The sequence below is a fragment of the Narcine bancroftii genome, chromosome 2 (genome assembly GCF_036971445.1).
Source record: "Narcine bancroftii isolate sNarBan1 chromosome 2, sNarBan1.hap1, whole genome shotgun sequence".
Lineage (NCBI taxonomy): Eukaryota > Metazoa > Chordata > Chondrichthyes > Torpediniformes > Narcinidae > Narcine > Narcine bancroftii.
Window position 1 is genome coordinate 332,606,876 of NC_091470.1, and position 17,461 is coordinate 332,624,336.

The 17,461-nt window shown below is 38.6% G+C and overlaps 1 protein-coding gene across 7 annotated transcripts in view; it reads right to left on the reverse strand.

The window, feature by feature from the left end:
• Positions 1-17,461, reverse strand: part of nbeal2 (neurobeachin-like 2) — a 279,397-nt gene that overhangs the window by 220,040 nt on the left and 41,896 nt on the right. For 2 of the 7 annotated variants that reach the window (XM_069922095.1, XM_069922091.1), the window contains exons 1-3: positions 14,056-14,252; positions 3,631-7,315; positions 1,424-1,540 (exon numbers count right to left, since the gene is read on the reverse strand). The exons of 1 other annotated variant lie outside the window; for it this stretch is intronic. In XM_069922095.1, the coding sequence (XP_069778196.1) occupies positions 1,424-1,540; positions 3,631-3,681 (168 nt within the window). In that variant the 5' untranslated portion in view covers positions 3,682-7,315; positions 14,056-14,252. Of the gene's footprint in view, positions 1-1,423; positions 1,541-3,630; positions 7,316-8,823; positions 8,845-14,055; positions 14,253-17,461 lie in introns of those variants that run through there. 4 more of the 7 variants (XM_069922093.1, XM_069922092.1, XM_069922094.1 and 1 more) reach the window with 4 other exon arrangements.

Consider the following 17,461-nt stretch of genomic DNA (forward strand, 5'->3'; position numbering starts at 1 on the left):
CTCACCAATATTCAGGGGCTCAAAAAGTCCGTAAAATGAAGTAACACTTCACCTGTGAAACTGTAGGGGCTATTTATTGCATCAGTCTCCTCGATATGGACTCCTCTACGTCGGGGAGACTAGACACATACTGGGAGAATGCTTCATTGAGCACCATCGCTCTGTCTGCTGCAACAGCAAGGACCTCCTAATGACCAAACACTTCAATTCCACAATGACATGTCTGTCTACGGCTTCATGTAGTGCCAAGTTGAAGCCACCTGCTTGAATTCAAACATGCTGTCTTCCATCAACAGTTTCCAACTTTGATTTCTCCCATTTCCATTAATCCCTCCCTCCCTCATTGCTCAGTCTCCTTTCTTCCAGCTCCCCACCCCTTCCCTTCCTTCTCCCATCAGAGAGTGATCTTTCTTAGCCCTCTGCCTCCTTCCCCATCACTTCTCAGTTTCTTTCTCTTCCACCCTTCTACCTTTATCCCACTATTGCCTCTTGCCTGTTAAGTATGTTCCTCTCACTTCCCCTCCCCCTTTCCCCACCTTTTTAATCAAGCATTTGCCTGATTTTCAGGACTCTTGGAGAAGGTCTCAAATGCCTACCGCCTCTAGCTTTCTACGAATGCTGTGTGGTGACCTGCTGAGTTTCTCCAACACTTCAGTGTACAGTCAATTCATGAAAGCTTGAGGAACCACAACTCATCTTTTGCCAGGGCGCATTGTGAACTGCAGGACTCAATACTGAATTCAGCAACTTTCTTTCTTTCTGTATCTGAACTGGCCATTTCTGTCTGCAATCCTTTTCTATGTTGTTTTCATTCCTCTTGTCTGGACTGCTGGGTATTTCCTCATCAGCTAGACTACACATGATTGCACAGACTGGACAATATTAGCAACACATTACAGTGGCAAAGGAGCACAAATACCCCTCATCTGTCACATTCGTCAATCCTTCGTTCCAGTTATTGTCTGTCCTCACCTCTGCTCTCTACACTAGTAACTTCCTTTCTCAGTTCCAATGAAGGGTCTTGACTGGAAACATTAACTGTTTTATTTTCCACAGATGTTGCCCGACCTGCTGAGGTTTTCTAGCATATACTGTTTTAATTTCTATAGGTTCAGATATCCTGCACTTTCTCCATCTTCGACACGTCTCGATAAAATCTGCTTCTTTTGCATCGTCCAGTGTCATATAGTTCTGGTCTTCCAGGAAATGGAGTTGACCATTCTGCCTGGAACTTATTATGCCACCATTCTATTTGGTCATGCTTCATTTGTAACTTAACTCTTTGAAGTTCATTTCTAGTTCGTATTATTTATGCCAAAACACTTCCCTTTTTTCCCCTCAGTTATAATAAGTTGTGCTTTGTAGATTTTGTAATTATGTCAAACACATTGCAGTTAAATTAAATCACTGGAAACCAAAATACCTCATTAAGTTCTCCCATCGGTCTCCTTTTCCCCTGTGTAAACATTCCCAGTGTGTGAAGATGCTTCTTGTAGGATTGGGCAGCTGTTCTAAGTATTTCCTTGTGCTCTGCCCTCTCCTGTAACAAAATGTCCGTTTTGCTATGCGTAAAAAGCATAATTTGTGAAATCATTTTTGCAATACTCATAGAAATGCAACATCCTTTACATCTTACAACACTTTAAATCCTTAATTGTAGCACCAGACTTTTATTTGACTGTGAATTTGCTCCTGGCTACCGACCATTACTTGCATTAGTGTTATTGAGTTAAAAAAGCATGGAATTAGATCCCTCAGCCCAGCTTATTCATGCCAGAATCTGATTGGCCTACATTTGTTCCCTATCCCTCCAAAACTTCTCTATTCAAGTACCTGTCTAAATATAATTTAAAATGCTGTATTTGTACCCACCCCTACCACTTCCTCCAGCATTTTGTTCAAGGTACCTATGACCCGCTCTGAAAAATTTGGGTCTTGGGAACTTTTAAATCTTTTCCCTCCCACCTTAAACCTGTGCTCTCTTGTTTTAGACACTCCTATTCTAGGATAAACACTGACCATTCACCTTATCATATATATTCTGTCTCCTACACTCCAAGGAAAGAAGACTCAACCTATCCAATCTCTCCCTATAAATCAAGCCCTCAGTCCAGATAACATCCATGTGAATCTTTTCAGTTGTCTATTGGCTAATCGTATCATGTCATCAACAAAGAATCAGATTAACTCATCCAACAAGTCAATACTCCATGTTTATGCAATATTTATGGTCCACACTTCTCCCTTCCCTCCTCATTTATCCCAAACTGCACAACTTTCTGTTGTTAGATATGATACTGTGTTCAATATTTTCACCACTAAGTTATGATCCTTTTTCTGTGTTTATGAACAATCCATAAGGAATCAGTAAATCTTTTGACATCCATTTTTGAGATCAAAACATTTGTTCTACATCACCTGTATCAATTGTTGTCAGAATTTTCAAGCCCACCAGAAGGTCAGCTGACAATCAGTGCACCTCAACTTCAAAGATCCTTTCTAGTGTAATTTTGACACTTATTCGGTATCTCAGGAGCCTACCAGAATTTTTCTCTTGTTGCCCAAGATCAAGCATTATAAATTTACAAATAGTGAGCAGTCAGACCTATTAGCCAGAGTTGCTGGCGACGAAAATGATAATTATGCAAGTCTCCAACTAAATGCATAAACATGCTAGAAAACACGGCAGGTCATGCTGCATTCGTGGGAAATAAACTATCTGAAGCCCTTTGTTAGGTATGATTCTTTAGTTAATGCCAATGACAACCAGTGCTCAAATGGATCAACAGTCCAAAGCTTTGGAAGATGGATAGGAGAAGAGGGGACAAAGTGAAGTCATGTAGGAAAGAGACAAGGACAAATTGCCAGGAAAGAATTGGATGTTATTTAATTATTTTTTTTCTTTGGCTTGGCTTCGCGGACGAAGATTTATGGAGGGGGTAAAAAAGTCCACGTCAGCTGCAGGCTCGTTTGTGGCTGACCAGTCCAATGCGGGACAGGCAGACACGATTGCAGCGGTTGCAAGGGAAAATTGGTTGGTTGGGGTTGGGTGTTGGGTTTTTCCTCCTTTGCCTTTTGTCAGTGAGGTGGGCTCTGCGGTCTTCTTCAAAGGAGGCTGCTGCCCGCCAAACTGTGAGGCGCCAAGATGCACGGTTTGAGGCGTTATCAGCCCACTGGCGGTGGTCAATGTGGCAGGCACCAAGAGATTTCTTTAGGCAGTCCTTGTACCTTTTCTTTGGTGCACCTCTGTCACGGTGGCCAGTGGAGAGCTCGCCATATAATACGATCTTGGGAAGGCGATGGTCCTCCATTCTGGAGACGTGACCCATCCAGCGCAGCTGGATATTTAATTATAATAGGACGTTAAAATAATGAAAAGAAAGAAAGAGCTGCAGTGGGGAGGGAGTGAAATCAGTTAAGCATTTAATAGAACAGAACTAAGGGAGCTAAAACATTCAATTCACGGAACAAAAACTGAAAAGTCAGAACAAAAAGAATAGGCTAAACCCAGCTGGCTCAGGCTGGGTGAAGAAAATAAGCACTTCATTGAAAACAGCCAAAATTAAACAGATGTTTCTCAAACAGATACCCAATAGGCTCATCTAGTTAATTTCATTTTAATCCTCTTACCTGTTTTCTCATATCACTCTGTACTTTTTCTCTCTCCTCAGTGTGGACCATCCAATGACTTCAGGGTAAATGTACCCATGTAGACTATGCAATTGGAATCAAGTTCTCTACTGCACAACCACCTGCACTTCCCCTACCTCGCTGCTCAAACTGTTATTATTTGCGGGGCATTCAGCATTAAACATGGCAAAAGCACCAAATTTTTCCACCATTTAACTGCTTGAAGCTTTTCTATTTACAGAGTTCTTGGTTTCAGATTTAAATGACAAAATCCCCATCAAGTCCAATCTTTTCACATTTGGATTTATTTTAGCAACAAATTAAACTGCCAAAATTACACAAGCCCTAACAAAAGAAAATGTGCTTTCCAGAAGATTGCTTCAAATTACAAATAAACTTTAAAGCACTTGCTTTTCTTTCAACAAGGTGGTTGATTCGAGAGAACAGCCCAGACACAAAATTGAAACCTGACCCAACTGTAACCAACTGAAAACTAACACCAGCACTAAGACTCACTTCCATACCCAGCCTAACCTTACTACATATCACATCAATATTGATGACAAATCCATGCTGGGAAAATGAACTCCAAAACCATCTATCCACCATGCTTTTCCTGTGTTCATGAACAATCATAAGGAATCAGAGATGCTTGCAAATCCCAAATAGAATTTGGTGACCAGGTTCTGGATCGATATTAAACTATCTGACTGGAATATAAACAAAGAATCACCCAAGAAGAAACATTTTTAACTCGGACTAGATAATCACCGACTCTAGGAAACCTTGGAAAATTAGTCCTATTTAACATCCCAACATGAAACTCAGAGTCCTGAATCTTGTTGATCAACAACTCAAACAGTTTTGTTAAAGGGTCCTGATCTGAAACACACTATTTCTCTCCATGGATTCTGTTTGGCCCATTAAGATTCCCCTGCATCTCATAATACCAAGCAACGCTATTACAGCACCAGCAAGCTGGGTTTGAAACTAGTGTTATCTGAAAGGAGTTGGTTTGTTCTCCCCTTCACCAACGTGGGTTTTATCTCGGTTGTTCCAGTTTCCTTGCACCCTTCAAAACATACAGGGTTGGTTGGTTGGTTAATTGGGCAGCAGGGGTTTCATGGGCCTGAAGGGCCTTCTGCTATACTGCATCAATAAATTCAAACATTAAAGTAAAAACAAATGGAGCAAGCTTTTAATTTCTTCCATATCCAAGAATGGGATAAAATATTGAACCACATTGTGATGAGTATTCAAAATTAGAATGGAATCAATGCTTAAGGGAGATTAATGGGAGCAACATTTCATTCTTTCATCTCTCTCTCTCTGACATAGATCCCATCCTGTTGGTTACATCTCATATCTCTGTGGTGGATGAAAGTATTTGTTGGGAACAACAGTTTAATATATTCAACAGTGAAATTATACAATCAAATAAATTGCTATTAAAAAAATGGAAAGGTGTGCAATTTTAAATGATTCATCTACTCATTGTGTCAAGTTGAAAAATGAAGAGGAAGTTCATCATAGCATCCACTTACAAAATAATTCCAGCCTCTGCAATTTAAAACCAGAAGTCCTGTGTTTTAATGAAACATTAATTCTTTGTTTATCTTTCATCAGTTTGACCCAAGTTCTTTAAACTGACTCACACATCATTTGAAAGAATTGTTTGAATCAACCCCCCCCCCCCCTGCTGTGTAGCATATTACCTTATCAATGAGTAACCTCATAACTGATGGGGTTTTTTTGCAATTCAAAAGGATCTGCTTTTCTTGCTTGTCCTTAAATTTTCTATCTTGCAGTATTAAATATGCTTTTGTGTTCCTTGATACCTGTCCTTTCCACAATTACATCCCATTCTCTTTTGAAAGCATTTCTACTACATACTTGGACATGGAAAAGATACCATGACACCATTCAACAGCTGGGGCCAACACTGCCCTGAATTAAAACTATTATAATAGCCACATGATCTAGTCATTTACTTATTAGCTGGTTGAGAAATGTTGCAGTGCAAAAGAATCTGTCAGGTTTGCCTATAAATGATGAGACACAAACAATGTCTGCAATCTTGAGCAAACAATGAGAACCTGGAGGGACTCAGCTGGTCAGGCAGCATCCGTGGAGAGAAACAGACACCCAACGTTTTGGGTCCAGTGAGTCCCTCCAGTTTCTTATTGTTTGCTCTTCAAATGATAATCTCTTGCTTATTAAATCCTGGTATAGTAAGAAAAGGTAACTGATACATTACAAATGTAAAAATACATCTATTAATATTGTATACCACTTTTTACAGTGTTCCATTGGAGGGCAATATGTTAACAATTGACATTAGTCCGAATAAAGAAATATTAAACAGGTGAGAAACAAGATTTAAGCAGCATAACAGGGGTGATGTAGAATATTGGGGAATAAACTTCAGAGCTTAAGCTCTACACTTAACTGACAATTAAATGTAATGGAAGTGAACATCCATAAAAAGGCTACAATTGGAGGAAACACATTTCATAGAGGAGGTTGATATGGAGGAGGATAGGTAGTTGAAGAAGTACTGTGAAGGATATAGAGAACATGAAGAATCTAAAATGCAATATTGCTGGATAAGTCAGGAGGAGAAGCATAGTGTTGGGTAAAAAGGATTTTGGGCCATCTAACATACAGGAATCCCTTAAGAGTCCCATACTGTTTGGGCAAAAATAACTGTTTTACATGTATATGCAAACACATGACATCCCTAAACATTTTCATAAATTTAGACATACATACAGCACAGTAACAGGCCCTTTTGGCTCACAAGCTCATGCCACCCAATTGACCTACCATCCCAATAAGTTTTGAACGGTGGGAGGAAACCAGAGCACCTGGAGGAAATCCACACAGACACAGGGAGAACATAAAAACTCCTTACAGACATTACTTTTTTTTTTTTTTAAATGTTCACTTTTGTCACAGATCCCTTCAAATACAAATTGCCCAGTGCAAGTTAGCACCCCCAACATGGGTGAAAGGAGGACAAGCTATTGTGAGAATCTTTGCAGAATCTGCAAAGATTGGGCTCGAAATCAAGAATGTGTGGTGTAGAAGATGGGATTGTGAGTTGCATTTTCTGAAGGAACTGAATAAAATAATACCGGAAGTTGGAGCAGTAAATATAGTTTAAAAATGCAAAGCTAAATTTAGTTTCTTACATTTCTAAATCCAAGCTCATTTCACAGCCCCCTTCAACCACTAAAGTACATTAAAGAAGTTTATTTGTACAGTGAGAAGGGTTCTTCTGCAAACCACAGGTTATCTCCAACATTCATTATTACAGAGGGTATGATTACAATGAAAAGGATGATCATATCCATCAGCAGGATAGCACTATTATAAGGGTTCATTCAGGAGCTTGATGACTACAGAGTTAAAACTGTCTTTAAGCCAGTTAATGCTTGCTTTCACACTCTTATGCCTTCTCGCCAATGGAAGGAAGGAAAATAGAATGCACTTGGCATGTGATGGGTCTTTCTGAGTGCTGGTAGCCTTTCTTGGGCAGCAGATGGAGACCATGGAGGGAAGGGAAATCTTCATTATGTTTTGAGCGGCATTAACCATCTTCTGCAGCTTCTTTCAATCTCAAGCAGAGCAGCTCCCAGACCACACTGTGTTGCCTCCAGCAAGCATGCTTTCGACAGTGCACCTGTAGAAGCCGTTAAGGGACAAGGATTAATCCTCAAAGGAGAAGGGTTTGAGTGCTTTAATGTCAATGGGCTTGTCCTCGGTCAGGTCATTGCAGACATTAGACAAAAGAGTGGCATAGGTAAACACTCAGCACCTTTTTGCCCAGGGTGTGGGGTGGGGTGAAATAGCAAAGGCCAGAGGACATCTGTACAAAGTGAAGGGAGGAAAGTTTAGGGGAGACATCAGATGGGTTTTTTTTAAAAAAACAAACACAGTCTTGGATGCCTGGAATGCATTTCTGGGGTGGTGGTAGAGGTTGGAACAATTGGGGAATTAAGAGACTCTTAGATAGGTATATAGATGCAAGAAATATAGAGGGTGTCGTGGTCGCGTACTTAGGTTCGTTGGGAAGGCATCAGGATCTTCCGTGTGGCAGTGAGCCAATGAATAGGACAGAGGAGTTTAGCTGGGTGGTGTTTGGGAAGTTGAAGAATACAAAGTTGTGTCTTGGGAATAATAAAAGTAAGTCAACTTCATAGTGTGTGAAATAAATGAATGAGTGTTTTTTTAAAATTTGTTTGTAAGCTGTGGTAAATCAATGCCGTTACAAGTTTGATTGATGCACTTCAAATAGATTGTGAAGTGACTCAAAAATCTCCCCCCACATAGGTGCTGGCACAAAAGGCCTGGGCCTTCCTGTGGAAAAATCGTAGACTAACTTTTCACCCAGTTCATCCAGGGTCACATTTTGAAGATGGAGACCAGAATTGATCCAGCGATACTAGATTAAATCTGGATCATGAATGAGGTAGGGAGGATTTAGCATTTTTTTGCTAGGTCAGCACAATATCATGGGCCAAAGGGTCTGTACCATGCTGTAATGTTCGGCGTTCAATATCAAGAACAGAAAAGCCCTTACAAAGCAGCAATCTACTGCAGTACCAAGGAATCTGATGTAATTTTGGAGCTAAGTAGGTTTTAGAACATGAAGAAAGTTATTCTAGAATAGTGCTACATAACAATCTAAGAGTGTAGACAGTGTCTTCTTTTAATATGCCTTCTCAGACATAGTAGCACACCCTCAGTACTGTAGTGAAGTATCAACATAGATAATCGAATCATATAAAATAATTGCTTTTCCAATTCAATCTGGCTGCTTGTACAACAAAACAGCTAGATGCATTCCCCTACTCTTTTTCCACAGAATGGTTAGCATCATGCGTTTGACTCTGGCACTCTCTGTAAAGGGTTTATATTATCTTCCCATGACCTGTATGGGTTTTCTCTAGGTGCTCCAGTTTACTCTCATCCTCAAAAATGTACAGGGATGGGAAGTTAATTGGGTGTAATTGGGCAGCATGGACCAGAAGGGCCTTCTACTGTGTTGTATCGTTAAAAATTTTTTTAAATTTCTGCCAAGTTTACCTTCAACCTTTGCTATTTTCAAAAATAAAATTGATAAAGAACTTTCTGGATCATCACTATTGCTGAATAAATTGATCTTTTGGCAATCAATTTAAATCTGACCTCCAACCGTTGATCCCTCGGAATAGTTCTTCTCCATTCACCCCATCTAAATTGTCCTCATTCTGTCCACATCCTATGGTGCATGCTTTGCTTAATTCACCATCCACAACATTCCACTCAAGAGTCTGTTATGAGAGTTTTATTTCTGTTACTCATCAGTCTGACATTTTCATCACAGTTTTAGAGATTCAAAACAGTTTCTCTTTTCCCTCCCCTGACTTTTTGTCCTTGAAACGATTATCAGATTTCAAAGCAACTCAATTGAGATTTTTGTCCTCCTGTTATCAAAGGGGGTGAAAAAGCAGCTTGGGTTCAGATTGAAATGAATAAAATTGGTGAATTTATCCCAGATCAAATTTTGTATAAAAGGAATAGTGAGTTGTTTAAAGGAACTAAGGAGCCATTAGTTTTAAAAGATTTATTCAAAATATGGAATGGAATCCATATTGAGAGAGGAATTTAAAATGATCAATTACCGACAACGTTGTTAAAACAAAACCAAGTTCTTCCTTTTATTTTGAATAATTGTTTGATAATTGGTATCGTAAAGGTATTCAGAGGATAAAAGTTTGTTTTTTAGGAATTTCAAAAAAAACTTTTGACCAATTAAAAGATAAATACAATATACATAACAATACAATTTTTCCATATTATCAATTAAAATCGTATTTTAAAAAGATTTGAGACTTTCAAAACGAAGCCAATTTGAAGATGTACAGATACAGGTATGGTCAAGAAATTTATTACTAATATGTATATAAAATTACAAGAAACCACAAAGAGAAAAGATTTATAGAAATCAAAAATGCGATGGAAGATTTAAATATAGAAATTCAAGAGGAAATGTGGTCAAAATTATGTCAAGAAAGTGTTACGAATACAGTTAATGCTAGATACCAGATGGTTTGTTATATTTTTCTCCATCAATTATATTATACTCCACATAAATTAAATGGACTTAACCCTAATTATACTAATAAGTGTTGTCGATGTACAAATAGAGACTTTATTTTTTCCATTCAGTGTGGTGTTGTGAAAAAGTGGAAAGGTTTTGGAATGATTTGAGTCTATTATTAGGACAAATTATGAAGATACAAAAGGATCCTAGAAATATTTTTTTTAAACTCGGGAATATATATGAAAAAGATGTACAACTGAAATTGGATAAATGCCAGGAATTTAAAAAAAAACATTGCAATAGCAGTTGCAAAGAAATGCATAGCGATAATATGGAAAGTCAATAATGAAGTATTATTAAGTAGGTGGCACAATCAAATGCAAAATTGTACACCTTTAGAAAAAAATTACATATTGTTTAAGAAATTGAGTTGAAAATTTTTATAGTATTTGGAAACCATATATGGATTTTATGACTAAATTTCCATCCACCTCTTCCACCCCTCTCAATTAGAAATTAATAATAATTAATGAACATATATATGATAATGCTATTGTATATGTAGTAGTAGGTGTCTTTTTCTTTTCTCTTACTTTTTGGGAGAGTGGGGTTGGGGAGAAAATTTAAAAGTTCTTGTTTTGTATCATGACACATGATCAAACCATTAGTATTGTATTCATTGAATTTTTTTGACTGTATTGATAAATGATAAATAAAATATTTATAAAAACGATGATCAGGTTCTGAGGAGAGTGAAGACAGTGAAGAGAGACTCAAGCAAATCAAGTTGGCAAGTAGTTTGGTTTTCCTTGTGGTCACGTACACCATTTGTTGTATGACTGCTCCATTTAGACCAGTAAAGGTCAACCGTTCTTTCAATCAATTGGCCTCATTAACTCAGGAGGTGTGAGGTAAAGAAAATAAACATCTTTCTTTTTCCTATTGTCCTATAATATACAAAGGAATGAGTCCAAAAATCCCTAAAAGTTGCTGTGCAAGTTGATAAGGGGACGAAGAATCTGTTACGGTGTGCTGCCCTTTATTTGTCAAGACCTGTGAGGTAATGTGGCAGCTCTATAAAACTCTGGGTAGACCACACAAAGAACATTGTGTTCTGTTCTGGTTGTCTCATCATGGGAAAGTTGTGGAAGCTTTAGAGGGGGTATAGAGGAGATTTGCCAGGATGTTGGCTAGATTAGAGAATATTTCTTCTGAGGAAGTGTTGAGCGAGCTAAGGATTTTCTCTTTGGGATGATGGAGAGTTAGAGGCAACTTAATAGAACTTAGTACAAGATTATGAGAGGCATAGGTAGCCAATAAGTTTAGACAGCCAAACACTTTCTTCCCAGGGTAACAAAGGGCAAAACCAGAGGGCATCTCTTTAAAGTGAGAGGGGGAAAGTTTAGGGGAAATGTCAGGGGTAGTTTTTATTTTCATTTCATTTACATTTTTCTATTTTACACAGAACAGAGAGTGGTGAGTGCCTGGACCACACTGCCTTGGTGTGGTGGTGGAGCCTGGTACAATAGGGACATTTAACATACTCTTGGATAGGCACATGGATGTAAGGAAAATAGAGGGTTATGGGCTGTGAGGGAGGGAAGGGCTAAATTGATACTAAGTAGGTTTATGTAGGTCAGCATATTATTATGTGCTGAAGGGCCGCAATGTGTTAAACTGTTCCATGTACTGGAATTGGACTAGTTGCATTGCCCAATACAGCCAAACAACCTGTTTACACTTTTAATATAAAGAATGGATCCTTGAACAAACCATGGAACTGTAAAGAGATTTGAACATTTGTGCAACTTGGAAAAATTGAATATTGCAGTTTATGATGTGATATGTTTGGTGTTTAAAATTAAAAGACAGGTCAAAGATAAAAGTGCTTTGAGAAACTACGGACTGAATTTTCAGTTTAGTGACTGGTGAAGTATATCAATATCCAATATTGAGCTTATAGATGGAATATTTCATTATGCAAAAAGAGAAAACAAATCTGATTAGCATTATACTTGCTTGGATGGAGATTGGATACTTGCTGAGCCACATGGCCAATTTCAATGTTTCGACTTGTTGGTATTGGTTTTGTAATCAAGGGAATATATGACAGGGTCATCTTTTACAATATGCCATCATCATCTTCCGGTTAAAACCTTTTCTGAAAATGGTCATTTTTGTGAAGAATCAATAGATAGGGTTTCAAATAACCCTTTAAAAAGTTCAGTATAACAAAGACACACAGAAGTAAAAAAGGCTATATTTTGACCTAATTCACCAGCAAAAAGTAGTATTGACTAATGGGCTTTACAAATCAGCTGACATTGAAGGTTCTGACAGCCAACAGCATTATCTGTGGCACTACAAGTGTCAGATGTGACTCAGTCAAAATGAAGAACACAACCCAGAGTAGCACGAAAGGATGACTGATAAACTAAGATCATATTTTCCGGCGAATGTATTGCTGCTATTTGCACAAGAGCAGGAATCTTGTGTTTTCTAATCAATATTTGTCTGTTAATCAACAGCAACAAGACTGGTAATCTGAATATTATAACTTTTCCATTTGCAGAACATTTTTGTTTCCAAAACAGCTGTTGCTTTTAAAAAAAAACAACAGAAGCTAAACATTGAAAGTATTTCAAAAAAACTACCGGAGGAACTCTATTGGTCAAGTGGCATCTCTTTACCTCCACAGATGCTGCTTGACCTGCTGAGTTCCTCCAGTTTGTTTTTTTGTTTGTTAATCCAGATTATAATACGTGAAATCTCTTGTGCCCCCATCAGAAGAATTTCATTTACCGAAACTTCTAAAGGATAAAACTATGGTACAAAATTTCAGTTTGCTCATTGGTTAAGATGAGGCAGCCTTGTCTTCATTTTTTAAAAAAATGTTGGGGTGCAATTAATGCCCAAGAAGTGAAGTTCACATTGTTCATTTAAATTCTTGCTGGTTTTCTCATAAGGTTACAGGTTTTTGCTCTGTACCTGGGCCCAAGTTCCTCAGAAGATGCTTTCTACAACAATGTAAGCTGGGCACTTTCTGTCAGTTCAATCAGTGTTAAAGACATTTTGGCTTCATTTGGGGCAGAGCATAAAAGCATCACAGAACCAGAAACAGGCCTGTGCTGAACTATTATTCCACCTAGTCCCACTGACCTGCATCCAGTCCATGCCTTCTATACTTCTCCTATCCATGTACCTGTCCAAATTCTTCTTAAAATTGAGCCTGCAATCACCACTTCAGCTGGCAACTCACACCACTCTGTGTGTGAAGAAGTTCCTCCTAATGTTTCCCCTAAACCTTTCCCCTTTCAACCTTAATTCATGTCCTCTGGTTTGTATCTCACCTATCATCAGTGGAAAAAGCCAATCTACATTTACTCTGTCTATCCTCCTAATAATTTTAAATACCTCTATCACATCTCCCCTCATTCTTCTACACTCCAGGGAATAAAGTCCTAACGTTCAACCATTCCCTGTTACTCAGTTCCTGAAGTCTGGGCAACATCCTAATAAAATCTTCTCTTCACTCTTTCAATCTTATTATACAGTTGAATTCAGTGGCTATTCCACAGGACAAGGGATTCAGTATCTTGAAGGAGAACCTAGAAGACAAATTGAAACCCCAATGTAGTACCAGGAATTTTTTTATTAAATTCTGAAACACAAACTAAAATACTGGCAAAAAGGAAGGACATTGTGAAGACATGAAACTATGGGGAAAAAAGTCTCAGCTTGTTAGTGCCATCGCCTATGGAATGAACTTATTGTTCTTGCCTGGCTGGCCATAATAATTATTTTAAACTGCTGGCCTCTGAAGAGGCAAACTGCCATTGAAGTTCAGGAGAAAGGCTGCTTTTTTTTAACCTCTGGAGACAGGGACACCCTTGTTCTGGGCATTAATAGTAAAATGCATCATAAAAATGGTAGTAACCCCAAAGTAGAGCAGATTAATGATCAACTGTGTACTGCTGGCTGTAACAGAGATCAATTGTTCTGCTCCTTCATAAACTAACTGTCCATAGCTATCCAGCAGGTGAAATACTCAGGGTAAGAGTGAGAAGTTCCTAGACAAGTGCAATTACTATTACAGAGTTAAATGTGCAATTTACAATCACTCGTAATCAAACAGTTTAAAAGCAGATGCCAAAATGTTGCTTTGACTCAGAGACTGGTATTACACTCCTAAAATAAAAATTGTATGTTAATGATTCTTAAATGTTTATTGATGAGCAGTGAAAATATCTGCCAAATCACAAAATAAATCAAGCTTTTTTTTTACTTCCTGAAAGGCTCAAAATTAAAAACAAGTAAATGAAATATGCCATTACCTCGGATGCTGGCAAAAGAGGCTGGAACATGGATAAGTCCATTATTTATCTGCTGGTAGCAGCTCCCCTGAAGAACTTGTGTAGAGAGCAGCACTTGGACACAGTGATGAGTGAAGAGTCTGTGTGCAGTGGTCTCTCAACAGGCTCCCTGCAATGCAGGACTCCATGATACACTAAACCCCAAACAGATAATCAGACAAGCAGGAAGTGGCAACTTACACTGACAAGCCAAGAGCAAGCTTCCTCTCTCACTCTGTGCTAATCTTGATCTTGTATAATCAACAAACTTATGAAGAAAGTGGCAAATCTTTCTGTGCTCTTTCACAAACAAAAGAAAAATATGGAAGAGGTTTCTCCCCTCTCTGAATCATGCCAGAATGGCCCAGGTTTGTAGGTAGAATTCCCCACAACACACAATATCATAAGTAAATGCAATGTAGCCTTCTAGGGGCACCAGGGCAAAGTTAAAATCTCAATTAGCACTTCAGTTGAATCAAGTAATTCTGCATGATCATCAATCTTGTCATTGCCTGCTCCACTAGAACACAGAGTTAAACAGCAAAGTCTGCAGACACTGCAATTGTAGTAAAAACACACAGAATTGCTGAAGGAACTCAGCCAGTCTCGCAGCATGGAAATGATATATTACCGATGTTTTGGCCTGAGCCTTTTTTCAAGGTATAAGCAAAAAACAGGCAGGCATCTTAATTAAAGACTAGAGAACAAGGAGGAAAAGAATGAAAAGGGAAGAGTCCAGACCAAGAGCCAAAAGTTGTTAATTGGATATTATAAGAGAAGAGGTGAGAATTGATTTTGGCTCTGTAAAAGGAGAGTGCGGAAAAAAGAGAGAGAAAGGAGATTAGGAAGAAGCGGGTGGTGATGTAATGAAAACTGGAGAAGTTGATGTTAATGCCATCTGGTTGGACAGTGCCTAGAAGGAAGATGAGATATTGTTCCAGCAATGTGCATGTGGTTTCAGTCTGGCAATGCATCAGACCTTGGACAGATATGTCAGCAAGGAAATGAGATGGGGAATTGAAATGGGTGACAACTGAGAGATCCATGCTATTGCAGTGGACAGAGCTGAGGTGCTCAACAAAGCAACTTCCCAGTCTGCACCCAGCCTCTCTGATGAAGAAGAGGTCACAACAGGAGCTGTAGTACTACCTTATAGAGATGTACAAAATCTTGAGGAGCATAGACAAGGTGAATACTTGTATTCTTTTCCTCAGGGCAAGGAATCTGAAACTAGTGAGCATAGGCTTAATCTGAGGAGGAAAATATTTAAAAACGATCTGAGGGGCAAATATAGATTGGGCTGTCTGAGGGTGGGTGCAATTACAACATTTAAAAAGGTACCTGGACATAGAAGTCTTGGAAGGAGATGGTCCAAATGCAGGCAACTGGGATCACCTCAGATAGGCAACTTGGTCAGCACAGATGAGTAGGCCTGAAGGGCCTATTTCTGTGCTGTATGCCTCTATTACTCTACGACATTATAGTACATACACTTCTCTGGTCTGGCTCTCAGTATTCTCAGGGCAAAGTTCAAACTTAAAAATAATTATTTAAAAAAAAAATTCTTGGAAATTTCACATTCCTTTGGCCATGATTACTATTCATTGCTTTGATTGGACAAACTTCATTAAATAAGGGTCCCTTTGTTCTTTCTATTGTGACCTATTCTATCTGGAATGGGTTGAACTGATGACCACATTTCTTTACGGATAAGCGACAAATCAAAACACTGATCCACCTGTAACTAACCAAATGTTAAGAATGTTGTTGAATATGGACATAAAAGCAAAAGAAATAGGAGTACGAGTAGGTGATCCACCTATTTGAACATGCTCCACCTGAAACCAAGACCAATGCTAATTTCTTGCACTATTCTCTATCCTTCCATTGCATTAACATTCAGAAATATATCAAATTCAGTTTTGAATAAACTCTATGCCCCAGTCTCTATCATCCTCTGAGGATTCTCACCCTGAGTGAGAATTTATTTCCCCCATGTTTCCACTTAATTTCCAGTACTTTATTGTGAACCAAGAGCTCAAACCACACCACTGGTCAGACAGTTGGTCAGCTCAGGAACATTAGCTGACATTATCCATTGAGGTTCAAATTTTTCCTCATTTCATATCTCCAGTTATCCACAATTAGCACACAACTTGCTATCAACATCAACACAATAAATTATTCAAGGCGTTGCTACTGAACAAAGTTGCACACAATCATTCATGAGCATATCAAGACAGAAAGGACTGCCACTGTTCAAAGTGGTAGTTCAATTGATACTTGAATTCCTGGTGTTCATTTTGGTCCAGAATCTCAGGTGTTGCATTGATTGAATTTAACAATAAATTTGATCCATTGATCCATTGGTGTCCATGTTGTGTGACACAACACAACCTTTGAAAATAGTCACATTGTAGCAACACAGATCAAGGTATTCGTAGGGATGACACAGAGTACTATATACAGTTCTGTTCATCCAGCTATAGGAAGGATATCAATAAATTGAAAAGAGTGCGGAGTAGATTTACCAGGATGTTGCTGAGACTGCAGGATTTGAGTTACAGGGGGAGGATGGATAGCCTGGGGCATAACTGATAATGCTAATGAGCTTACTGTCAAATAAATGTGCATTGAAATTCTTTCTTGGTGCAGCCGAATAGGTACTTTGTTCAAAAAAAACTGTAATCGTATACATTAAATTATCCCAGTATGGCAAGAGATAGTAAAAATGAAAGATAAATAATAAATATTCACAGTCACTGTAGCACAAGAAAATAAGTGACATTTCAATAGTGCAGACAGGCCTTTTGGTGAGGCTGAAGTAGTTTATGATTATGGTAGTAATTGAAGGTTTAAGAGTCTGGCAGCAGCTGGAAAATATACTGTTCTTAAACCTGGAGGTGTACCTTCTCCCCGAAGGCAGCAACAAGAAGTTGTGATTAGGATGATGGGGATCCTTAATGATGTTAGCTGTCTTCTTGAAACCGTGCCTCACATAGAGGTCTTCAAAGGATGGTTGGAGCCCTCGACAGACTTGGCTATGTTTCAGAATCAGAATTTATTGTCATGATCAAGTCATGAAATTCGTTTTGAGGCATCATAGTCCAAACATTCATATTATAAACCATCTTACAACAATAAATATTGTTAAATATGCACAAAAAGTGCCCAGTGTTTGCTACCTTCTGTAGTCTTCTGCATTCCAGGGCATTCAAGTTACCAAACCAGACCATGATGTAGTCAGTACTTTCCACTGTACACCTGTGTAAGTGTGATAGAGTATCCGACCACATGCTAAATCTCCTCAGAATTCTTGAAAATTAGAGGCTTTGGTGCGCCTTCTTCATGGTCGACTTGGCCCTCTGCTATGTAGACTTCAAGGAAC